Source organism: Rhinatrema bivittatum, chromosome 12 (assembly GCF_901001135.1).
Source record: "Rhinatrema bivittatum chromosome 12, aRhiBiv1.1, whole genome shotgun sequence".
NCBI classification, from domain to species: domain Eukaryota; kingdom Metazoa; phylum Chordata; class Amphibia; order Gymnophiona; family Rhinatrematidae; genus Rhinatrema; species Rhinatrema bivittatum.
Window position 1 is genome coordinate 4787736 of NC_042626.1, and position 26201 is coordinate 4813936.

Here is a 26201-nt window from a genome sequence, read left to right on the forward strand (position 1 = left end):
CTCTGTGCTTATCCCAGGCTTTACCCCTCACTCCCTCACAGCTAAGGATCCTCTGTGCTTATCCCAGGCTTTACCCCTCACTCCCTCACAGCTAAGGATCCTCTGTGCTTATCCCAGGCTTTACCCCTCACTCCCCCACAGCTAAGGATCCTCTGTGCTTATCCCAGGCTTTACCCCTCACTCCCTCACAGCTAAGGATCCTCTGTGCTTATCCCAGGCTTTACCCCTCACTCCCCCACAGCTAAGGATCCTCTGTGCCCGTCCCAGGCTTTACCCCTCGCTCCCTCACCCAGGGATTCTGTGCCCGTCCCAGGCTTTACCCCTCACTCCCTCACCCAGGGATTCTGTGCCTGTCCCAGGCTTTACCCCTCACTGCTGAGGATCCTCTGTGCCCCTCTCAGGCTTTACCCCTCACTGCTGAGGATCCTCTGTGCCACTCTCAGGCATCCTTGATTTCTGGCTGTAACGCACAGTCAGACTATGACAAAACCTGAATTCAGGAAACAACCCAGTAAACATCCTGACAGTTCCCAAAGGTGGCTGAACCACCACCACACAGTGCCAGGCAGCTTCTTTCAGCAAAACGTCTTCTAAAATAAAGCACTCCAGAGCCAGGACTCAACCGTTCCCTGCCATGACTTTAATTAATCCTTCCCTGCAATTCATATTAACATTAAATCTTCTCTTTCCTGGCACTGTCCTCACAATCAATTGCTCTGCATATAAAGGAGCTGGAGGCACATCCAAACCCTGTGCCCCTTCAGCCTTGCAGGGGGGGCTTTGATGTTAAATACCTAACTACTTGGGTAGGTTGTTGCCCTGCCGGATGAGTGCTGTCCCCTCCCCTTGCCAAGGAAACCCTGCTGCCCTTCCCTAGTGGAGGAGCAGCAGCCACCTCCAGGAAAGGGTATGGTGACCCCTGACTAGCAGCCAGCGAGGAGGGGAGGGGGCAGTATTGGTCTTCCGGAAGCCCCTAGGGCAGGGCACAGCCCTGCACACAATCAGCAGCAGCTCATCCGGCGACAGAGTCTGAAAACTGAACAAAACAGATCAAAAGGCAAACTCCATCAGTGCCCTATCTGCGCTGTTTCTTTCTAAAGATCTCTTTCTGGTCCCGAGGGTGGGGGATAGGGCAGAGAGGGGGAACGTTTGCTCCAGGTTTGGCTCCAGGTTTCTTCTTCAGCAGAGCTCGCCCGGTTAGAGCTCGTGAGCGCTTTTGTGGGGCTTTGGCAGCTGGGCGATGTCGGAGTTTTCCATGAGGTGAAAGTAAAACTGCACCCCTCTCTCATACATCTCTAGCGAAATCCGTTCATTCAGGCCATGAATCCTGTTTGAAAAACCACAAATGCACACTTTTTATTTCTTTCACGCAACGCCTGGTGCCAGACATTTCAGCCCGCTGAGGGGAGCGCCATTACCTGCCCAGATCCTCGCGTTTCAGCCAGATTGGGGAAAAGCGATAGATGCTGTCAGTGAGATTGACAAAGTGCCGGCTGTCCGTGTTCCCGATGCAAACGCCTGGGAAGCAAGAAACAAAACGCAACAGTGTCCAAGATGCAGCGTGCACTGCAGCCAACGGTCTCTGCCCATGCCCAGCCCAGCCTGGCATCAAGGACCCGGTCAACGTCCTCTCTTACCGGGAGCCACCATGCTAACTTCGGAGAAAACCTCATGGATGGTGCGTCTGATGATCTGGAATCCGAAGGAGTCCTCATCGTAGGGGCTGACAGGGAGCGGGTCAAAGGCATCCTGCACGTTTAGCTTTACTCTCTCATCAGCAACAGTGGCTCTCACCAGCTCTAGGACCTGCAGGAGAAGAACAGGGAGAGAATTCAGAGCTGGAGAATCACACGGAGCCAGTCCAGAACCATTAATCCCCAGAGTAAGAGAATCACAGAGAGCCAGATCCAGAACCATTAATCCCCAGAGTAAGAGAATCACAGAGAGCCAGATCCAGAACCATTAATCCCCAGAGTAAGGGAATCACAGAGAGCCAAATCCAGAACCATTAATCCCCAGAGCAGGAGAATCACAGAGAGCCAGAACCAGAACCATTAATCCCCAGAGTAAGAGAATCACAGAGAGCCAGATCCAGAACCATTAATCCCCAGAGTAAGGGAATCACAGAGAGCCAAATCCAGAACCATTAATCCCCAGAGCAGGAGAATCACAGAGAGCCAGATCCAGAACCATTAATCTCCAGAGTAGGAGAATCACAGAGAGCCAGAACCAGAACCATTAATCCCCAGAGTAAGGGAATCACAGAGAGCCAGATCCAGAACCATTAATCCCCAGAGTAGGAGAATCACAGAGAGCCAGAACCAGAACCATTAATCCCCAGAGTAAGGGAATCACAGAGAGCCAGATCCAGAACCATTAATCCCCAGAGCAGGAGAATCACAGAGAGCCAGATCCAGAACCATTAATCCCCAGAGTAAGAGGATCACAGAGAGCCAGATCCAAAACCATTAATCCCCAGAGTAAGAGAATCACAGAGAGCCAGATCCAGAACCATTAATCCCCAGAGTAAGAGATTCACAGAGAGCCAGAACCAGAACCATTAATCCCCAGAGTAAGGGAATCACAGAGAGCCAGATCCAGAACCATTAATCCCCAGAGTAAGAGATTCACAGAGAGCCAGAACCAGAACCATTAATCCCCAGAGTAAGGGAATCACAGAGAGCCAGATCCAGAACCATTTATCCCCAGAGTAAGAGAATCACAGAGAGCCAGAACCAGAACCATTAATCCCCAGAGTAAGAGAATCACAGAGAGCCAGATCCAGAACCATTAATCCCCAGAGTAAGAGAATCACAGAGAGCCAGAACCAGAACCATTAATCCCCAGAGTAAGAGAATCACAGAGAGCCAGAACCATTAATCCCCAGAGCAGGAGAATCACAGAGAGCCAGAACCATTAATCCCCAGAGTAAGAGAATCACAGAGAGCCAGAACCATTAATCCCCAGAGCAGGAGAATCACAGAGAGCCAGATCCAGAACCATTAATCCCCAGAGTAAGAGAATAACAGAGAGCCAGATCCAGAACCATTAATCCCCAGAGCAGGAGAATCAAAGGGAGCCAGAACCAGAACAGTGAATCTCCATAGTAGTAGCATCATGGAGATCTAGAACCATTAAACCCTAGAGCAGGAGAATCACGTGGAACCAGAACTATTACATTTTTAGAGCAGAATAATTAAAGAGGGCAAAAGTGGTATTTCTAAAGCAAAACAAAATGCTGGCTGCTGTTTTTCCGGCATTTCAGCTCACCAATGAGCAAACTCACTCAGCTCTAACTCCTGGGAAGTAACTTCCTGTGCTGGGCTCTGCCCTACACCTTTTGACTCCTGTTGAAATATTCTCTTCTGGGGGCTCAGACTGTTCTCTATGTAATCCTCATCCTACCTTAAACAGTGGTATTAGGAAGCTAATCAAGGCTTTGTTATTCAGGCAGCCTTTACAAATGTTAAGTTATCGGTTTAATGCTTTTTGATTTGCTTTTACTGTTATGTACGTAAAAACTTGTAATGGGCACTGGCCGTGACTTTGGGGAATGTAAGCATGGAAAATAAATATCTGCCTGACTCAGGTCATTATCCCCAAGGAGGCAGTGCTCCTGGAAAGCCACCGGCCCCAGCCATGCCAAACTCATCAGAGACTAAATAAAGGTGACGTGGAGTAGGCAGATGCTATAGAACCTCTTCCACTGTCTGGGCCGGGTGGATCCGGAAGTTGACTGTTGCGTTTGCAAAAGGCGGGATGACATTAGCCTGCGAATGTAAGAGACAAAGAAAGAAAAGGACAAATAAAGAATCTATTGCCAGGAAAACTGAAATGTCAAAAATACAATGTGATAAAACAGGAGGTAGAGCAGTGCCCCTTGCCCTCAGTTACTGGGATTTCAGCAGCCCCTGTATAAACTGGCTCGGAGGCATTCTAGTTTGGACACGTCCTCGACAGCCATTCCCATCACTCTGAATCTAACTAAACCAGCAGTGCCACTGCACGCAGATGTCACACTCAGAACGTGAAACATGAACACAGGAAGGCTAAAGAGCGTTACACTCATATACATGAAGCACAAACACAGCACGGACAGCTGAAGAGTGAATCTATCAGAGCCACACACAGGCGTCACAATTTATACATATAAAACACGAACACAGCACGGACAGCTGAAGAGTGAATCTTTATCAGAGCCCCATGCAGACATCACAGTTTATACATATAAAACACGAACACAGCACGGACAGCTGAAGAGTGAATCTTTATCAGAGCCCCATGCAGACGTCACAGTTTATACATATAAAACACGAACACAGCACGGACAGCTGAAGAGTGAATCTTTATCAGAGCCACACACAGGCGTCACAATTTATACATATAAAGCATGAACACAGCACGGACAGCTGAAGAGTGAATCTTTATCAGAGCCCCATGCAGACATCACAATTTATACATATAAAACATGAACACAGCACGGACAGCTGAAGAGTGAATCTTTATCAGAGCCCCATGCAGGCGTCACAATTTATACATATAAAGCATGAACACAGCACGGACAGCTGAAGAGTGAATCTTTATCAGAGCCCCATGCAGACGTACAATGATACATATAAAGCACGAACACAGCACGGACAGCTGAAGAGTGAATCTTTATCAGAGCCCCATGCAGACGTACAATGATACATATAAAGCACGAACACAGCACGGACAGCTGAAGAGTGAATCTTTATCAGAGCCCCATGCAGACGTACAATGATACATATAAAGCATGAACACAGCACGGACAGCTGAAGATCTGGATTCAGGGAAGCTGGTTTTTAAAAATGGATGTGGCCCTGCTATATTGTACTGTACGGTTTTATTATTTTATATTTTGTGTGTTACTTTGTTGTGTGTATTTGTAACAATTGTATTTCTTTCTATCTCTGTTTTGATTTATTTGTTAAAGGTGTGACAGATAAGTAAGAGCAAATAAACTAAAACTGTACCAAAGGTTCCGCCCTTTGAGTAAAAAAATGTGTAGAAATCTAAGAGATACAAACTATTACGACAAAAAAAAGAACAGTAAGACGGGAATAAGCTGTAAAGATGAAGTGAGGGACAGAGGGAGGAGGGAAGCGGCACTTGCCCCAGTACCTTCACGCCTGCGTGAAACAGCGTCAGGGCGGTGGTGGTTCGCACCAGTGCGCTGGTGGACGGCTCGCGCTCCAGCACTCTGTGTAGAAACAGGGGAAACAGAAGGCTTGTTTAACCACCTGCAGGCAAGCCGGCCTAGGAAGGAGGGCTAGCGAGCACCTTGCGCACGACGCCGTGGGCCACTCACCTGCCAACCACGGGAGCAAACAGCCACAGGTTGCCCATGACGACATTCAGAGGGAAGGCGAACTGGGAGGAAAAAAACCAGAGGTCACCTGAAGCCTCTGCTTCTCCGTCTGGGCCCCTGGTTCCAGACCTCACCCCCGCCTGCGCCCACTCACTGCCAACCTGTAAAGGGGGCCCCGGCTACGCGAGTAGCACAGCCTTTTCAGGGGTGGGGGAGGAGAGGCGAGGGATCCTGCTTTCATATCCCCCCAGCCTTGTCTCATGAGGCTTTACTGTTCAGGTCTCATTCATAACTCACATTTCTTGCTTGCTGGAACTCTAGGTGGGATTTCACACGCAAGAGCAAGAAAGTCTTCTGTACTGCAACCGGCGAGAGCTTCTGTCCGGCTGACTTTATTCCCCGGTTAGCCACGTGGCGCTGACTTGCTATAACCACCCCATTCTGGCAGCCAAGTACCCCTGCTTCAGCTTTACCTGTGTGGCCAGCTGTTCAAAGGTCACCAGCTCCGGCCCTTTCCCAAATAAGCTGGGCATGGGGTTCTGCTCCAGCCTGCAATAAAAAGATGGCGTTAAACAGCTGGAAGGACTCTGCGCTGGGCAGTGCTGGTCTCTGGGGGACTCACCTGGACACAGCTGCGGCTAGGATCCCAATACTCGTCTCCTTGGGAGGGAAGGAGGAGTGGCCGGGCTCACTGTGCACTGTCAGGGTTAGCGTAATTGCGCCCTTCTCCGTGGTCCCCACCCTAGAGAGCAACAACCAGACTCCACATGTTATAGCTGGCATTTCCCCTCTACAGCATCTGCAGCTTTAACCTTTTACAAGAGAAGACTGGACACTGTCCGGCAGACCTTCCGGTCACTCTTTGAGCAGCCCTCGTTCTGCGACAGCAACACAAACAACGCGGCACAAAATGTCTGCAGCGACTGGTCCCCGAGGGACCTGCGAATCCACATCTGTGTCGCCCACATGGCAGGACGTGCGGAAGCACTGGAGAGTCCCTGCCCATGAAGGCCCAGGGCACTGCTTAATGAAGCAATTATGAATGCGATACCTCCCGGTGAGCGTCAGCCACACCAATAACTGCAGCCGCACAAAGCAGGGAACAGCTGGGCTCACGGGGCGAGAACACGGCAGAACCTCTTCATCCACACTCCCTTTGGACTTACAGGGCCACAGGTTCGCTGATGCCTTTCACCACTCCCTCCAGCACCGCCAGCCCCTCATCAGACACGAAGGAGAGTCTCACACCCGCTCGCTCCAGTTTCGCAGCAATTTTCCTTGCTCCGTCATTCCCAGACACCTACAGGATCCCCCCCCAAAAAAAAACAACACCCCGTTTAAATCCTCGGCAAATCTGTCTCTGGCATGAAACACAGAGGGTTAGTTTTCACTACCTTTTATACTCGATGGTAAAAAGAAGCACAGAAAAGAGCCTCAGTAAGAGAATAGAGGGGCGGCCTTTACTGGTAACAGCGCACCACACACACAAAGATTTTGGAACTGCATTCCTTTGATTTCTGAATATTATCTTCTTCCAATGAAAGTGAGACTGTGTTCCTCCTGTGTGATGAACGCTGAAATCTTTTTTCCCTGAGGGAGCTCTAATTAGCAAAGCATGTTGAGATGCTACGTGATTATGAGATGATGACAGGGAATGTGTTATATGCTGGGATGCTATGTGATTATGAGATGACGACAGGAGATGCGTTGTGTGTTATATGCTGGGATGCTATGTGATTATGAGATGACAGGGGATGCGTTATGTGTGTTATATGCTGGGATGCTACGTGATTATGAGATGACGACAGGAGATGCGTTATATGTGTTATATGCTGGGATGCTACGTGATTATGAGATGACGACAGGAGATGCGTTATATGTGTTATATGCTGGGATGCTACGTAATTATGAGATGACGACAGGAGATGCATTATGGGGTAGATTTTAAAAGAAGCGCGATCAGCCTACTTTTGCTTGCGCATCAGACTCAAGCAAAAGTACGCTGGATTTTAGTAGATACGCGCGGAGCCGCGCGTATCCACTAAAATCCTGGATCGGCGCGCGCAAGGCTATCGATTTTGTATAGCCTGCGCGCGCCGAGCCACGCTGCCTCCCCCCGTTCCCTCCAAGGCCGCTCCGAAATCGGAGCGGCCTCGGAGGGAACTTTCCTTTGCCCTCCCCTCACCTTACCCTCCCTTCCCCTACCTAACCCACCCACCCGGCGTACACCCCCCCCTTACCTTTGTCGGGGGATTTACGCCTCCCGGAGGGAGACGTAAATCCCCGCGCGCCAGCGGGCCTGCTGCGCGCCGGGCCGCGACCTGGGGGCGGGTACGGAGGGCGCGGCCGCGCCCCCGGACCGCCCCGGGCCGTAGCCACGCCCCCGTACCCGCCCCCAAAACGCTGCCGACACGCCCCCGAAACGCTGCGACGACCGGGCCCGCCCCCCGACACGCCCCCGACACGCCCCCCTCCGAAAACCCCGGGACGTACGCGAGTCCCGGGGTCTGCGCGCGCCGGTAGGCCTATGTAAAATAGGCTTACCGGCGCGCAGGGCCCTGCTCGCGTAAATCCGCCCGGTTTTGGGCGGATTTACGCGAGCAGGGCTCTGAAAATCCGCCCCTATATGTGTGATATGCTGGGATGCTACGTGATTATGAGATGACGACAGGAGATGCGTTATATGTGTTATATGCTGGGATGCTACGTGATTATGAGATGACGACAGGAGATGCGTTATGTGTGTTATATGCTGGGATGCTACGTGTTTATGAGATGACGACAGGGGATGCGTTATGTGTGTTATATGCTGGGATGCTACGTGATTATGAGATGACGACAGGGTATGCGTTATGTGTGTTATATGCTGGGATGCTACGTGATTATGAGATGACGACAGGGGATGCGTTGTGTGTTTTATATGCTGGGATGCTACGTGATTATGAGATGACGACAGGGGATGCGTTATGTGTGTTATATGCTGGGATGCTACGTGATTATGAGATGACGACAGGAGATGCGTTATATGTGTTATATGCTGGGATGCTACGTGATTATGAGATGACGACAGGAGATGCGTTATGTGTGTTATATGCTGGGATGCTACGTGTTTATGAGATGACGACAGGGGATGCGTTATGTGTGTTATATGCTGGGATGCTACGTGATTATGAGATGACGACAGGAGATGCGTTATATGCTGGGATGCTATGTGATTATGAGATGATGACAGGGAATGTGTTATATGCTGGGATGCTATGTGATTATGAGATGACGACAGGAGATGCGTTGTGTGTTATATGCTGGGATGCTACGTGATTATGAGATGACAGGGGATGCGTTATGTGTGTTATATGCTGGGATGCTACGTGATTATGAGATGACGACAGGAGATGCGTTATATGTGTTATATGCTGGGATGCTACGTAATTATGAGATGACGACAGGAGATGCGTTATATGTGTGATATGCTGGGATGCTACGTGATTATGAGATGACGACAGGAGATGCGTTATGTGTGTTATATGCTGGGATGCTACGTGATTATGAGATGACGACAGGAGATGCGTTAATATGTGTTATATGCTGGGATGCTACGTGATTATGAGATGACGACAGGGGATGCGTTGTGTGTGTTATATGCTGGGATGCTACGTGATTATGAGATGACGACAGGAGATGCATTATATGTGTTATATGCTGGGATGCTATGTGATTATGAGATGACGACAGGGGATGCGTTGTGTGTGTTATATGCTGGGATGCTATGTGATTATGAGATGACGACAGGGGATGCGTTATGTGTGTTATATGCTGGGATGCTACGTGATTATGAGATGACGACAGGGGATGCGTTATGTGTGTTATATGCTGGGATGCTACGTGATTATGAGATGACGACAGGGTATGCGTTATGTGTGTTATATGCTGGGATGCTACGTGATTATGAGATGACGACAGGAGATGCGTTATGTGTGTTATATGCTGGGATGCTACGTGATTATGAGATGACGACAGGGGATGCGTTGTGTGTGTTATATGCTGGGATGCTACGTGATTATGAGATGACGACAGGAGATGCGTTATATGTGTTATATGCTGGGATGCTATGTGATTATGAGATGACGACAGGAGATGCGTTGTGTGTGTTATATGCTGGGATGCTATGTGATTATGAGATGACGACAGGGGATGCGTTATGTGTGTTATATGCTGGGATGCTATGTGATTATGAGATGATGACAGGAGATGCGTTATATGTTGGGATGCTATGTGATTATAAGATGACGACAGGAGATGCATTGTGTGTGTTATATGCTGGGATGCTATGTGATTATAAGATGACGACAGGAGATGTGTTATGTGTGTTATATGTTGGGATGCTATGTGATTATGAGATGACGACAGGAGATGCGTTATGTGTGTTATATGCTGGGATGCTATGTGATTATAAGATGACAGGAGATGCGTTATATGTGTTATATGGAGGGGCTGCTATGTGATTATAAGATGACGACAGGAGATGTGTTATGTGTGTTATATGTTGGGATGCTACGTGATTATAAGATGACGACAGGAGATGTGTTATGTGTGTTATATGTTGGGATGCTACGTGATTATGAGATGACGACAGGAGATGCGTTATGTGTGTTATATGCTGGGATGCTATGTGATTATGAGATGACGACAGGAGATGCGTTATATGTGTTATATGCTGGTATGCTATGTGATTATGAGATGATAGGGGATGCATTATATGTCAGGATGATATGTGGGGATGCTTTAATTTGGGAGCACAGTTGTTTGATGTAATTTGGGTTTGCTTTTGTATATACTTTTTTTTTTACATTTATTAACATTTGTGAATCACCTAACACTTAAAAGGTCTAGGCGATGAACAAGAGTACAATCATAAAAAACATATACAATACAACCCCTGTTTTTTGTAATTTCTGCTCTTTAGTTCAATGTAAACCGATATGATGTCTGCTCTAATATTGGTATAGAAGACTCTTTAAATAAATAATTGTTCATCCGTAATTATATGAGGGGTGCCTATATGGGGTTTTGTATTGCTGTATTTTGTATTTTTTCATTAAAAACTGAAATACTGTATTTGTGATCTCTCATCAGTTGTACATTGGTATTTTTGGATGATATACAGTATCTGAGCATCATCAGAGTACAGAGGGAACAGACAGTACCAAAGAAGAGAAAAAAAAAGTTGTGGAACTGTAGATGCACATAATGAAAGGAGAAGCAGAGGAGGAGCACAGGCACATGCAGTGTAACAGCAGCACAGGCGCATGCAATAACAGCAGGAGAAGCACAGGCACATACAAAAATAGCAGGAGGAGCACAGGTGCATGCAATAACAGCAGGAGAAGCACAGGAGCGTATAGTGTAACAGGAGCACAGGCGAGTTCAATAGCATCAGAAAGAGAACACGCATGTACAGTGACAACAGAAGAAACACAGGCATATACAGTGTAGTCTGAGGTTCACAGCTCTTTAGTGACAGTGAGAGGAGAATGAGGCATGTTCGGTGACAGAATAGGAGCACAGGTATGTACAATGGCAGCAGAAAGAGCACAGTCATGTACAGTGACAACAGAATACAGGCACACACAGTGTAGCATGAGGTTCACATATATATATATATATATATATATATATAGTGACAGTGAGAGGAACATAAGGCATGTATGGTAACAGAACTGGAGCACAGGCATGCACAGTGACAACAGGAGGAGCACAGGTGCATACAGTGTAGCCTGAATTTCACAGGTATATAGTGACAGCAAGAGGAGCACAAATGCACACAGTGACAGGAGAAGGAACGAGCATGTATGGTGACAACAGGAGCACAGGTGCGTACAGTGACAGGAGAAGGAACGAGCATGTATGGTGACAACAGGAGCACAGGTGCGTACAGGGGAAGCAGAAAGAGCACAGGTGCGTACAGGGGAAGCAGGAAGAGCACAGGTGCGTACAGGGGAAGCAGAAAGAGCACAGGTACGTAGAGGGGTAGCAGGGAGAGCACAGGTGCGTACAGGGGAAGCAGAAAGAGCACAGGTACGTAGAGGGGTAGCAGGGAGAGCACAGGTGCGTACAGGGGAAGCAGGAACAGCACAGGTGCGTACAGGGGAAGCAGAAAGAGCACAGGTACGTAGAGGGGTAGCAGGAAGAGCACAGGTGCGTACAGGGGTAGCAGGAAGAGCAGAGGTACGTACAGGGGAAGCAGAAAGAGCACAGGTACGTACAGGGGAAGCAGGAAGAGCACAGGTGCATACGATAGCAGATGGCAGCTCCCTACCTCTTCATCATGCCCGATGCCGATGTAGAAAGACCGGACTGGCCTGTACTGTCTCTTCAGCAGGAACTCCAGAGCTTGAAGAATGCCCTGTTGTTGCGGGAGAGACGCATGTTACTGATGTCCTCAAAGCTCCCAGCACACGGCTGCCGGCTGCTGCACCCGTCATGCCCTTTCCTACCCGCTCTGCTTTCCCTGCACTTACAATTGCTGCGTTCTTGTCATCCAGAGTCCCCCGGCCGTAGAGGAATCCATCTCGCTCCTGAGCGGAGAAAGGCGGCACCTCCCAGCCCTCGTCGGAGGCTGGGACCACGTCCAGGTGAGCAAGCAGCACGTAAGGCTGGAGGTGGGGGTCGGAGCCCTGCACCGTGAAGAGGTGGCTGTACCCCCCAATCACCTCATGCTGAACGAAGCTGGAGGAGAAGACCCCAGGGAAGACTGCGGGGGAGAGAAGCAAATAAGGGAGACCACATCAGCAAAGGGGCCCCCATCCACTACTGCCTGCAAGCCCAGAGGTTCCCGTCACAGCGGGAAGAGGATGGGGCATGTCTCAGGCCCCGGGACAGGAGAGCACCGTACCTTTCCGAATGTAAGCACTGAATTCCTCCATTGCCGAGGTAGCCACTTTGCCGGGAGAGAAGGAGACAGTGGGGATCCTGATGGCACCTAACGAATGAAAGACAAGAAACCAGGAGGGGGTGAGACAGGACTGCCGGGCCTCAGCTAGGGTCACAGCTGGATAACCCCCCCCCCCCAACCCCCTCAGGGGGACCAAAGAGGGCCACCTCTTCCTCTCACAGGTTCACATTGACTTTTTCCCTGGAATTTCTCAGCTGACTGCATCCTTTCCTTCTGGTCATCCTAAAGGGGTCTGCACAGGGCCAGTGCTTCCTTTAGGCAAACTGGGCGGTCGCCTAGCGTGGCAAAAGTTTGGGGGGGGGGGGGCAGCAAAATCCCTCTGGCATGAGGCCCAGAAGGGCTACCTCAGAGCCAATACCAGCAAAGAAGAGGTGGGGGTGCCAGACTCTCCCGCGCCAGCCTTGGGTCTGCTTCTGCTTTCCTGGATAAAGCTCCCGAGGTCTCGCTTCCCTTCCCCTCCCTGTTCTCAGACTTTGAAAAAGGATTTCGCTGCTCTGCTCACAAACACTTCTGCTGCTGAACAGCACAGTATCAAGGCCTAATATTCAGATTTGTAATGTCCTCAATGGATAATCCGGAAAAGCATTAAAATATTCAACATTTAGCCTCAGGAATGGAATAGCAACTAGTAAAAAAAGGTTGTAGTAAAGTTATTCTTTGTTTTCTCTGCTGATATTATTTTAAGACGGGGGTTTTTTTTCCAGAGCTCATGCACGGTGCAGAAAGCGTCATCACTGCATCAATACAGAGCAACCCACAGTGATGGGGAAATCACCGCTGGCCAATCAGATCACTCCTTTTGTTCCCAGCATTCTCATCTCATAATCATTCTGGTTAATAATTAAGATGTTTCATAACGCTGACAGTTAATTTTCACTTATTTTCTGTGCCAGATGAGCGTATGTTACACTAAAACTCCTCCTGCAGCTCCGTCTGTGCTCAGCTGATGTAATTAATACCTCCATGCAGCTATAGCAAAACACAGAAACTCCTTGTAAGCAAAGATCCCAAGACTCATCCATTCTCTTGCCATTTTCCCTTCCTGTTACAGTTCAGAAGACCCTACTTCATCTCCATTTACACCCATCACTTCCGACAGCTAAGGATCCTCTGTGCTTATCCCAGGCTTTACCCCTCACTCCCCCACAGCTAAGGATCCTCTGTGCTTATCCCAGGCTTTACCCCTCACTCCCTCACAGCTAAGGATCCTCTGTGCTTATCCCAGGCTTTACCCCTCACTCCCTCACAGCTAAGGATCCTCTGTGCTTATCCCAGGCTTTACCCCTCACTCCCCCACAGCTAAGGATCCTCTGTGCTTATCCCAGGCTTTACCCCTCACTCCCCACAGCTAAGGATCCTCTGTGCTTATCCCAGGCTTTACCCCTCACTCCCCCCACAGCTAAGGATCCTCTGTGCTTATCCCAGGCTTTACCCCTCACTCCCCCACAGCTAAGGATCCTCTGTGCTTATCCCAGGCTTTACCCCTCACTCCCTCACAGCTAAGGATCCTCTGTGCTTATCCCAGGCTTTACCCCTCAATAAGAAAATTATTACTTACCTGCTAATTTTCGTTCCTGTAGTACCATGGATCAGTCCAGACCGTGGGTTATGTCCCCATTCCAGCAGATGGAGTCAGCAAAAACCTCGAGGGGGCGTCACCATAAGTACTACTACCCCCTCTGCAGGAGTTCAGTATCGAGTATATCAAAGCCCGAGTAGAAAAACAGAACCCCCGAATTGAATCAAGTTTATACAACACGGCCAACAATAGCCGTCAACCATAGCAACGAAAAACTGGAGCGTCCTAGCAACGTGTAGGAGGCTGCACAAACAGTAAGGCAACTTGTGAGGAGCTGTGAACACAGAGAACATGGAAAATGGTAAAGCTGTGCACACAGTGAACGGTGACAATGGTAAAGGACAGATACCAGTACAGTCCCGTCGCGGAAACGGAGCAGGCTGAGCACCCAGATGTGGTGGGCGTCTGGACTGATCCATGGTACTACAGGAACGAAAATTAGCAGGTAAGTAATAATTTTCTTTTCCCTGTACGTACCTGGATCAGTCCAGACCGTGGGATGTACCCAAGCGTCCCTAAATCGGGTGGGGTCCTGCGAGGCCTGCTCGGAGAACCTGCTCACCAAAATGTCCCGAGACGGGAGAGGCGAGATGCAAACGATAGTGCCTCGCGAAGGTGTGTAACGACTTCCAGGTGGCCGCTCTGCAGATCTCTTGAGAAGAGACCGAACGGACCTCCGCCCAGGAAGCCGCCTGAGAGCGTGTGGAATGCGCTACGATGCCGGGCGGGGGAGTCCGCCCCGCCCCGACGTAGGAAGCGGCAATCCCCGCTTTCAACCACCTAGCAATGGTAGTCTTGGAGGCCTGGGAACCCTTCTTAGGCCCGGACCAAAGGACAAACAGATGGTCAGACGTCCGGAACTCGTTTGTAACCTCCAGATAGATGCGCAGCGTGCGTTGAACGTCCAGGAGTCGGAGAGACCTCGGCTCGGAGGAAGCGAAGGACGGCAACTCCACCGTCTGGTTCACATGAAACGCAGAGACCACCTTCGGGAGGAAGGAAGGTACGGTGCGGATCGAAACTCCGGAATCGGAAAACCGAAGATAGGGTTCCCTGCACGACAGAGCCTGCAGCTCCGAATGCGACGAGCGGAACAGATGGCCACCAAAAAGACCGTCTTGAGGGTAAGGTCCTTAAGTGTCGAACTGCGCAGTGGCTCGAACGGAGGCCCCGACAGGGCGCGAAGCACCAGGTTGAGACTCCAGGATGGACAAGGATCCCGTAGCGGAGGCCGCAGATGCTTGACACCCTTGAGGAAACGAGCAATGTCCGGATGTTGTAGGAGGGAGCCCTCCGCCCGCAACAGCGACCCAAGGGCGGACACCTGAACCCTCAAAGAGTTATAGGCTAGCCCCTTCTCCACCCCGGCTTGTAAGAACTGGAGAATCTGAGAAATCGAAGCCGTAGTAGGACTCGTGTCCTGACTGGTACACCACAGCTCGAACACCTTCCAGACTCGGACGTAGGCTACCGAAGTGGACGTCTTACGCGCCCGTAGCAACGTGGACACTACCGCCTCCGGGTACCCTCGGCGCCGGAGGCGACGCCTCTCAAAAGCCAGGCCGCAAGACAGAAGAGTTCTGCCTGCTCGAAAAATACTGGGCCCTGATGCAAGAGGAGGGGGAGGTGTCCCAGCCGGACCGGTCCGTCGACTACCAGCTGTAGCAGGTCTGCAAACCAAGGTCGGCGTGGCCATTCCGGGGCGACGAAAATCACCGTCCCCTGGTGTCCTTCTATCCTGCGGATCATCCTGCCTACGAGGGGCCACGGGGGAAACGCGTAGAGCAGAAGATGGGTCGGCCATGGGAGCGCCAGCGCGTCCACCCCTTCCGCGCCGCGTTCCCTTCGCCGACTGAAGAAGCGGGGGGCCTTGGCGTTGAGCGCTGATGCCATCAGATCTAGGTGGGGAGCCCCCCACTGATGGACGAGGAGCTGCATCGCCTCTTCGGACAGGGACCACTCTCCTGGGTCCAGCAGTTGACGACTGAGGAAGTCCGCCTGCACATTGTCCACTCCGGCTATGTGAGACGCCGCTAGCCGCACGAGATGGCGCTCCGCCCATTGCATGGGCAGCGCCGCCTCTAGAGCGACCTGCGGGCTGCGCGTGCCTCCTTGGCGATTGATGTAGGCCACGGTGGTAGCGTTGTCCGAAAGTATCCTGACCTCCCGGTTCCGAAGAAGCGGGAGAAAATGTCGCAGAGCGAGCCTGACCGCTCTGGTCTCCAGACGATTGATGGACCATGTCGCCTCCACCGCGGACCATGTCCCTTGCGTGGCGCTGCGATCGCAGACCGCGCCCCAACCCACCAGACTGGCGTCGGTGGTGACCACCACCCAATCCGGTACGGCGAGGGACACCCCTCGAGCTAGGTTGGACGGCTCCAGCCACCAGCCCAGACTGTCCCTGGCCTTCTGAGGGAGCGGGAGGACCACCTGGTAATCCTGCGAGAGTGGCTTCCAACGGGAGAGGAGCGCCCACTGTAAGGGCCGGAGGCGCGCAAATGCCCAAGGGACCATGTCGATTGTGGATCCCATCACTCCCAGGAGTTGCAGGTAATCCCAGGAAGTGGGATCTGGCAACGCAGAGAATCGCAGTATGTGATCCCGCAAAGAGTGCGCCTTGTCCTGTCGCAGGAAGACCATGCCCAGTCGGGTGTCGAAGGTCGCCCCCAAGAAATCCAAGCGCTGAGAGGGCACGAGGGAGCTTTTGGAAAAATTCACTACCCAGCCCAGGGAATGCAGGAACCGTAGCACCCGGGACACCGCTGCTTGGCCGTGGGTGAAAGACTTCGCCCGTATGAGCCAATCGTCGAGATAGGGGTGGACTAGGATACCCTCCTTCCGAAGGGCCGCAGCCACGACTACCATGATCTTGGTGAAGGTGCGCGGTGCCGTTGCCAGCCCAAACGGGAGAGCGACGAACTGGAAGTGCTGGTCCAGAATCTTGAACCGGAGAAGATGATGATGATCCGGACGGATGGGAATATGTAAGTAAGCCTCCGTGAGGTCCAGGGAGGCGAGGAACTCCCCCGGATGGACCGCCGCAATCACCGACCGCAGCGTCTCCATGCGAAAGCGGACCACTTGGAGGGACTTGTTGACTTCCTTGAGGTCCAGGATGGGCCGAGACGATCCGTCCTTCTTTGGGACTACGAAGTAGATGGAATAGTGGCCCAAGCCCACCTCTCCGAAGGGCACGGGCGCAATAGCGCCTATCTCCTGAAGCCTGTCCAGCGTTGACTGCACCGCTCGTCTCTTGAGAGCCGAGCCACACGGGGAGAAAATGAAACGACCCTTTGGTGGGCGGACAAATTCCAATGCGTAGCCGTGCTTTACGGTGTCCAGAACCCACTGGTCTAAGGTAATCCGCGCCCACTCCTGGTAGAACAACGTCAGCCGTCCCCCGATCCTGGGTACGGCGGAGTGGGCGAGCCTGGCATCATTGCGAGGACTTGGGTGAGGGATTACCTGCCCCTGGAGAGGCGCGGGCGAAAGGAACGCGTCCAGGGCTGAGACCTGGGCGCGGCAGGCCGGGAGCCCCCCGGCCTGTAACTCCGGTAACGTTGCTGCGCCCTGGCCCTAGTCCGGGAAGAAGCAAACGCACGAGAAGGACGATATCTATCCTCCGGAAGGCGGTGAACCGCGTTCTCTCCCAGGGACTTGATGAGCTGGTCCAGATCTTCTCCAAAGAGGAACTTACCCCTGAAAGGCAGGGAGCCCAGACTTGACTTGGAGGACGTATCCGCTGCCCAGTTGCGGAGCCAAAGCAGGCGTCTGGCCACCACCACCGAAACCATGGACCTAGCTAGGACTCGGAACAGGTCATACGAGGCATCCGCCCCGTATGCTACCGCAGCTTCTAACCGATCCGCCTGGGCGGCCTCTGCAGCAGGCAGATCCTGGGAGGTGAGGAGTTGCTGTACCCACAGGAGGCTCGCACGCTGGGCGAGGGAACTGCACATCGCTGCCCTCATCCCCAGGGCGGAGACCTCGAAGACCCTCTTCAGGAAAATCTCCAACTTGCGATCTTGCGTGTCCCGCAAGGCCGCCCCTCCCGTCACCGGAATTGTCGTCCTCTTAGTGACCGCTGAAACTGCGGAGTCCACTCTCGGTACCTTGATGAGATCCAGGAAATCCTGTGGTAGTGGATACAGCCTTTCCATGGCGCGACCTACCTTTAGAGAAGCCTCAGGGGTATCCCATTCCCTCGTGAGAAGCTGCAGGAACGATTCGTGAATGGGAAATGCCCGGGCCCTCGGCCGCAGGGCAGCAAGGACCGGGTCCCCCTTCTTCGAAGATGTGACAACCGCAGGCGCTACTGGAGCGGGCGGCTCTGGCGGCGGGTCCAGATCCAATTCCTGAATAATTCGTGGGATGAGTTCCTCCAGTTCTTCCCTCTGGAAGAGCCGCAGCGTACGCGGATCGTCTCCTTCCGGCGTGGGGTCCCCTTGGCCCAAGTCTGGGAAATCGGGATCAAGGGCCCCTGGGTCTGGCCCCGCACCCACCGGTCCTGGAACCGTCCGGACGCGGGAGGGAGGACGGGGGGCCCCCACTCCCGCCGAGACGGGGGGGGCCGGAGCCGCGGGCGAGGTCCGACACAGTTTGGCAGGGGGGGGTCCCACCGGGTCATCCAATCCCTGCAGGTAAGCCGTGTGCATAAGGAGTATAAACTCCGGGGAAAACCCTGGTCTGGCCGAGGGGGCTCCGGTAGGTGGTGGCTCCGCGCTGGCTTGCCCCTGCGAGCCTTCCTCAGGCAGCAAGGCCGGGGGCGAATCCGCTGCCGAATCCCTGTCATCCGGCGTGTCCTGTGATCCCTCCGGACGCTGAGTGCTCAAAATGGCCGCCGTTCCCGCCAGGAATGGGGGAGGGGCCGGCCGACGGCGTCCAGGCAAAGGCGCAAGAAATGAAAAATCCGCGGCGGGCTGAGAGGTGCCTTCTCCCCCGGGAAGGCACCGTGCACAGATGCCCTCCTGGGAGATGCGGGACCCCGGTTCGCCGCAGGCCGCGCAGCGCGTTGGTCGCGGCATCAGTGTCGCGGCGAAAAACCCGCGAAAACTAAAGTAAAAAAAAAATAAAAAAAAAATCGAGGCCCGGGGTTCCGCGGGGAAGCGCGCCGCCGCCGCGGGGGGGCCCGATGGCCTGCACTGCCCGCCGGCGGAGAAGAGGACAAGTGTCGCGGGGGGGCCCTCCCGGCCGCACGGCCCGCCGAAGACGCAGAGACCTGCCTGCCTGCACCAGCAGCCCACGAGGAGCTGCAAAATGGCCGCTTTCAGGCTGGCCCGCGCGGAGAGGCCGGTACAAACAGCATCCACGAGGCAGGGCAGTTTGGGGAGCTGCAAGAAAATAACAGGAAAAAAAAAAACAACGCTACCACTTACCCCGTACGGTCCGAAGAAACGGAAAGGACACACAGGACAAGGGGTAAGCCACGCCTCCCCAAAAATTGAACCCTTTCAATTAACTTCTTTTTTTTTTTTTTTTTTTTTTTTAACAAGAAAACTTGATTCAATAGAAATAGGCAAAAGCCCAAGAGAAAGGAGCAGAGGTAAAAGTCAAAAACCTAGACCAAGTTGGGAGAAACCCAAGTACCCTACTCGCATCTGCTGGAGTCAGAAGATACTGAACTCCTGCAGAGGGGGTAGTAGTACTTATGGTGACGCCCCCTCGAGGTTTTTGCTGACTCCATCTGCTGGAATGGGGACATAACCCACGGTCTGGACTGATCCAGGTACGTACAGGGAACCCCCCACCTCTAAGGATCCTCTGTGCTTATCCCAGGCTTTACTCCTCACTCCCCCACAGCTAAGGATCCTCTGTGCTTATCCCAGGCTTTACCCCTCACTCCCCCACAGCTAAGGATCCTCTGTGTTTATCCCAGGCTTTACCCCTCACTCCCTCACAGCTAAGGATCCTCTGTGCTTATCCCAGGCTTTACCCCTCACTCCCCCACAGCTAAGGATACTCTGTGCTTATCCCAGGCTTTACCCCTCACTCCCCCACAGCTAAGGATCCTCTGTGCTTATCCCAGGGTTTACCTCTCACTCCCTCACAGCTAAGGATCCTCTGTGCTTATCCCAGGCTTTACCTCTCACTCCCTCACAGCTAAGGATCCTCTGTGCTTATCCCAGGCTTTACCCCTCACTCCCCCACAGCTAAGGATCCTCTGTGCTTATCCCAGGCTTTACCTCTCACTCCCTCACAGCTAAGGATCCTCTGTGCTTATCCCAGGCTTTACCTCTCACTCCCCCACAGCTAAGGATCCTCTGTGCTTATCCCAGGCTTTACCCCTCACTCCCCCACAGCTAAGGATCCTCTGTGCTTATCCCAGGCTTTACCCCTCACTCCCCCTACAGCTAAGGATCCTCTGTGTATGTCACAAGCATCCACCCTTTCTTTGAATCAAATGCATGAGGGGTGCAGAGCAGGGACAGCGCTGCTTATTTTAGTCAGTGCCTTTCTGTCATTGTTAATGGTGTGGGAGCAAAAGACAGTGCATCCTATATGAAATAGTATGAAAGAAGAACTGGAGGGCTCTGTGCTTTATATGCTCCCTGTCACTGCAGATGCCTGTTCTTCAGCATCCTAAGCAGCAGATGGCGCTGCACCCTAAGCCATGCATCTGTTTATCAAGGACTAGAAAAACCATTCCGTTTGCCCAAACTCACTAGCGGGCCGATTCAGTAAAGGCCGCGGGAGAGTGGGCAAACGCCCACTCACCTGTGCGCGTGATTCAGTATTTAAATTAGGTCCGGCGGTAGAAACGGGCAAAAGGAGGCGCTAGGGACACTCCTTTTGCCCCGGAGCGGCGGCTGTCAGCGGGTTTGACAGCCGATGCTCAATTTTGCCGGCGTCGGTTCTCGAGCCCACTGATAGCCATGGGCTCGGAAACCGGACGGCGGCAAAAATTGAGCGTCCGGTTTTCGACCCGACAGCCACCGGCCGACTTCAAAATTTTTTTTTTTACTTTTTTTACACTTCGGGACCTCCAACTTAATATCGTCATGATATTAAGTCAGAGGGTGCACAGAAAAGCAGTTTTTACTGCTTTTCTGAGCACTTTCCTGGTGCCTGGAGAAATTAGCGCCTGCCTTTGGATATGCACTAATTTCTGAAAGTAAAATGTGTGGCTTGGCTGCACATTTTACTTACTGAATCGCGAGGGGAATACCTAATAGGGTCATCAACATGCATTTGCATGTTGAGGGCGCTATTAGGTTTGGCGGGTTGGACGTGTGTTTTCCGCTCCTTACTGAATAAGGGGTAAGGGAAAATGCGCGTCCACTCGCGGGTTAACAGTGCACTCCGCCGGAGCGCACTGTACTGTATCGGCCTGTAGGGTAGATGGTCAGTGGCAGAAGGAAGATTTAAACTTATGTCCCTGGTCTTCCCTGATGCAAAATCCAGTATTCTGGCTATCAGGCCACACGCACCTTGATAATCCCTCCCAACTAATTGCTTTACAGTAAGATCAGGGAATTATATCAAGGATGAGCACTTGATGTGATTTATCTGGACATCAGCAAAGCTCTGTCCTGCATAGGAGTGTCATGAGTTAAATTAAACGCCTGGGAGTGGATCCCAAGGTAAAGGATTACAGAGTGGCTGACGGACAGACGACAGCGAGTGGTGGAAAATGGAACCTACTCTGAGGAGGGAAGAGTGATAAGGGGAGTGCCTCAGCAATTGGTTTAGGAGCCGGATCCATTCAATATCTTTGTGAGCGATTTAATGGAAGGATTAGAAGAAAAAGTTTGTCTTTTTGTGAATGACTAAGATCTGCAGCAGCATGGAAAACCTGAAGGAGAATGAAAAGTGAACTGAAAAAGCTTGAGCAGCGGCCGAAGAGATTCAAAGCCTAGAAGTGCAGAATTGTGCATTTGGGAAGCAAAAATTCAAAGATGCTGTACAGGATGGGGCACGGACTGGGGAGAAACGACCTGAAGGCAGTAAAGCAATGTAACAAGGCAATGCTAAGGCCAGAAGATCGCTGGGCTGCACTGAGAGAGAAATAACCAATAAGAAAAAGGAGGTGATGATGCCCCTGTACAGGTCCTCGGTGAGGCCTTACCTGGATTCAATATCCCAAAAAGGATAGGGATAGGATGAAGGCGGTCCAGAAAAGGGCGAGCAAACTTGTGGGGGAGTCTGTATCAGAAGATCTACGAGGAGAGATTGAAGGATCTAAATATGTACACCCTGGACGAGAGGAGGTGCAGGGGAGATACCTGAAAGGTTTTAATCAGGCATAAACATCTAACTTTTTCAAATGGAAAAGATGTTGAAGAACACGGAGGTCAAGCTATGAAACTGCAAAGGACGAGACTCAGGAATGTCAGAAAATATTCCTTCACATGGAATAACTCCTGAAAAAAGAGGTGAAGACAAGAACAGCGATGGAATTCAATAGGGCATGGGGATCCCCAGAGGATAGAGCACAGCTTTCCAAACTGTGTGTCGCCTGCAGAGTGAAGGTGTCACCCGGTCCACATAGCAGCAGGACCAGGGGAAGCAGGGAACTACAGCAGGAAGATTGGCGGGGTCCTGGTGGAGCTTTACCTCACCACGGCCCGAAGAAAAGGGTCACGTTCACTCCTCCTCCTTCCTGCATGCGCAGCCCCGGAAGAAAAACGTTGCTGGAGCCGCGTGGGCAGGAAGGAGGAGGAGCATCTGCCGTGTACAGAAGAAGAGCAGCATTAATGGGCCGCCGCGGATCCCACGTCGCGGTGATCCAAGAAGAGGAGGAAACCCGGTAGTAGGGCCACTGTGAGAATGAAAACCTGACTGTGTGTTTGAGGGAAGAAGACAGATGGAGAGATGATACAAAATTATTCAGAGTAGTTAAATCACAAATGGATTGTGATACATTACAGGAGGACCTTGCAAGACTGGAAGATTGGGCATCCAAATGGCAGATGAAATTTAATGTGGACAAGTGCAAGGTGATGCATATAGGGAAAAATAACCCTTGCTGTAGTTACATGATGTTAGGTTCCATATTAGGAGCTACCCCCCAGGAAAGAGATCTAGGCATCATAGTGGATAATACTTTAAAATTGTCGGCTCAGTGTGCTGCAGCAGTCAAAAAAGCAAACAGAATGTTGGGAATTATTAGGAAGGGAATGGTTAATACGGAAAATGTCATAATGCCTCTGTATCGCTCCATGGTGAGACCGCATCTTGAATACTGTGTACAATTCTGGTCGCCGCATCTCACAAAGAATATAGTTGCGATGGAGAAGGTACAGAGAAGGGCAACCAAAATGATAAAGGGGATGGAACAGCTCTACTATGAGGAAAGGCTGAAGAAGTTAGGGCTGTTCAGCTTGGAGAAGAGACGGCTGAGGGAGGATATGATAGAGGTGTTTAAAATTATGAGAGGTCTAGAATGGGTAAATGTGAATTAGTTATTTACACTTTTGAACAATAGAAGGACTAGGGGGCATTCCATGAAGTTAGCAAGTAGCACATTTAAAACTAATCAGAGAAAATTCTTTTTCACTCAACGCACAATAAAGCTCTGGAATTTGTTGCCAGAGGATGTGGTTAGTGCAGTTAGTGTAGCTGTGTTTAAAAAAGGTTTGGATAAGTTCTTGGAGGAGAAGTCCATTAACGGCTATTAATCAAGTTTACTTAGGGAATAGCCACTGCTATTAATTGCATCAGGAGCATGGGATCTTCTTAGTGTTTGGGTACTTGCCAGGTTCTTGTGGTCTGGTTTGGCCTCTGTTGGAAACAGGATGCTGGGCTTGTTGGACCCTTGGTCTGACCCAGCATGGCAATTTCTTATGTTCTTAAGACCCCGTAAAAGGAATTGGCAAAAAAACAAGAAAGGGAAGGTGGAAAAAAAAAGCCTGTGACCAGCTGATTAGAAAACTAAGATCAGACAGCAAAGGTAAAAAAAAATTACTTTTTAGTGCTTGGCATATGTTATCTTTGGGAATGTGCAAGAGTAGCACTTTCTCTCTGCTGATCTTGCAATGTACGAAATCGGCATGGAGGAAGTGGAAGCCTGCAAATATTTAATACTGCGGTGCCTGCACAGAGGAGGCACCAGAATGGGCTTCAGTGCCAGTAGCAGCAATCAGCACCTCCCCAAATATCCACATGGCATCAGTGACAGCAGCAGCAGAGGCCTTCAGTGTGTGCAAGTGTATGAATGGGAGTCTGCCTGGGGGTCAGTGTATGTGAATGTATGGGTGCCTGCCTGAGGCTGTATCTGTGTATGAGAATGAATGGGTGTCTTCCTGGGGTTTGTATGTGTGAGAATAGGTGCCTGCATGTGTGTGTGTGTGAATAAATTGGTGCCTGCCTGGGGGTCTGTGTGTGTGAGAATGAATGTGTGCATACCTGGGGGATGGGGAGGGAGCGGTGTGAGAATGAATGGGGAGCTGCCTGGGGGTCTGTGTGTGTGTTTGTGTGAGAATTAATGTGTGCATGCCTGGGCGGGGGAGGGAGCGGTGTGTGAATGTATGGGTGCCTGCCTGAGGCTGTATCTGTGTATGAGAATGAATGGGTGTCTTCCTGGGGCTGTCTGTGTGAGAACAGGTGCCTGCCTGTGTGTGGTGTATGTGAGTGTGTGAGAATAAATTGGTGCCTGCCTGGGGGTTTCTGTGTGTGTGTGAGAATGAATGTGTGCATGCCTGGGGGATGGGGAGGGAGCGGTGTGAGAATGAATGGGGAGCTGCCTGGGGGTCAGTGTGGGTATAACCTTATGTAATCCACAAAAATGTATGTATATATTTAAGGAAACGTACATAAATTGTTCAATACGTTTTGTTCGTTTAACCTTTAACCTCTGGTTTGCTAGTAGACTGAATTTCTGTGTCCAAAAGGATGGGCTTCACCTTAACCAGAGTGCAACCAAGCTGCTGGCACTAACTTTCAAAAAGGAGATAGAGCAGCTTTTAAACGAGAACAAGGGGGAAAGCCGACAGTCGCTCAGAGGTGCATGGGTAGGAGAAATGTATCCTTGAAGGATACTAATGAAACAGGAGAGTTAGGGCATCCCAACAATAAAAGCAAACATAGCCCATGTGCCTATATGTAAAAAATCACCGAAGCTAATGATTTCCGAATTATCCCTAACAACTGAAAAGCAGGTTGTTAAAACAAACAAAAACCACACTTTGTTATGTGGGTACTTAAGATGATGGGAAGTGAAGGGACTTGGCCAAGGTCATGAGTGTCAGTGGCAGAAACGAGGAAAGATCTGAACTCGAGCCTCCTGTGTCTATCTAGGATTTTGTATTAAATATCCTCACCTGGCCAGACAGATGACACAGTATTAGGGGGACCTATAATCTTAAGTCCATAAACCCCACTCAAGGACACAAGTGGAGTCCATGATGCTGAATTTTCTGTTCACATGTGAAGTTCTTTTTACAGCAGAAGGTTTCTTCGGTTTTAGACAGTTCAGGTAGCATTTAAACAAAAAGATTACATAAAGTGGGCAATTTCTGTTTTACTTCTGCGCGTTAAACACTGCCCTATTTTGTGTCCCACACTGACACAAGCAAAGCAGGAATACAGCGAAGAGGGGCCCCTAAAGGAAGCCGCACCCCCCTCCCCTTCATACGTGCGCAGTTTACAAACGGGGAAGGAGGACGCAGCAGCAGCAGCAGCAGGAAGGACGTGCGCCTGCGCCCGCGCCCCGGCTCGGTCACCTCGCAGCGCCTCGCGCAGCTGCTCCTTCTCCTGGGCGCTGAATCCCACCGGCCGGCGCCGGGCCCCCTCCGCCTGCGGCTCGGAAAAGCGGCAGCTCCTCAGCAGCAGCGGCACCGTGAACACGAACAAGGCGAGCCCGAGGCCGAAGCCGGCCAGCCCGGCCGCCCCACCGCGAGCCATCTGCACTGGCAGCGGGAGCGCCTTCCACCAATCCCTGGCCTCACCGCCCCGCAGCCAGCCAATCACCGCAGCACCCTCTGCGAACGGCCTGCTGGGGCTTGTAGTTTCTCGGACGTGTCGGTGCAGCGCAGAAAGGTGTCCTTGCCAATCTGAGCTGCGGGGTACAAGGTCCAGCCTGAGGACTGCTAGGCCTTGTTTGTTTTCCCAGTGCAATCTGCTCCTTCTCCCCATGACTGTATTGTACCGAAAAGGCAGAACAGGTGATGACTATGAATCTGAAAAGAATTTGGTATCAACACTACAGCTCTTTCCTGATGGCGTCCAGGCATCGGGTTCGTCCCCCACCTCTCACCCCGAATCTTGGCTTCGTTTGTAAGTAGGAACCCTCCTGTACGGTTTGTAGTTTATTTTCCCTAACAATGTATCGGGGTTTATTAAACCTGATCAAACGGCAGAAAATTAGTTGACAGATAAGGCTCCTTTTTTCTGCCAATGAT

General features: G+C 51.3%; 1 protein-coding gene across 1 annotated transcript; it reads right to left on the reverse strand.

Annotated features, from left to right (window-relative positions):
* Positions 1 to 618: 618 nt before the first annotated feature.
* Positions 619 to 25744, reverse strand: LOC115073935 (N-fatty-acyl-amino acid synthase/hydrolase PM20D1-like). The gene is made up of 13 exons (XM_029572926.1): positions 25524 to 25744; positions 12222 to 12308; positions 11848 to 12080; positions 11646 to 11732; positions 6496 to 6629; positions 5952 to 6071; positions 5803 to 5878; positions 5330 to 5391; positions 5143 to 5221; positions 3699 to 3770; positions 1638 to 1806; positions 1419 to 1518; positions 619 to 1327 (listed from the first exon to the last, which is right to left on the reverse strand). Exons 1-13 carry the CDS (start codon positions 25702 to 25704, stop codon positions 1198 to 1200), a joined length of 1530 nt encoding a protein of 509 aa, XP_029428786.1. The 5' UTR covers positions 25705 to 25744; the 3' UTR covers positions 619 to 1197.
* Positions 25745 to 26201: the final 457 nt, after the last annotated feature.

What these genes read in the sequence shown, in the direction of transcription:
- LOC115073935 (XM_029572926.1), bottom strand. Translation starts at nt 25,704, where the DNA reads ATGGCTCGCGGTGGGGCGGCCGGGCTGGCCGGCTTCGGCCTCGGGCTC. An exon ending in GCTGCGCGAGGCGCTGCGAG is followed by an intron (nt 12,309 to 25,523) that starts GTGACCGAGCCG and finishes TTCATTCGTTAG; the next exon opens with GTGCCATCAGGATCCCCACT. An exon ending in ATCAGCGAACCTGTGGCCCT is followed by an intron (nt 6,072 to 6,495) that starts GTAAGTCCAAAG and finishes GTTGCTCTCTAG; the next exon opens with GGTGGGGACCACGGAGAAGG.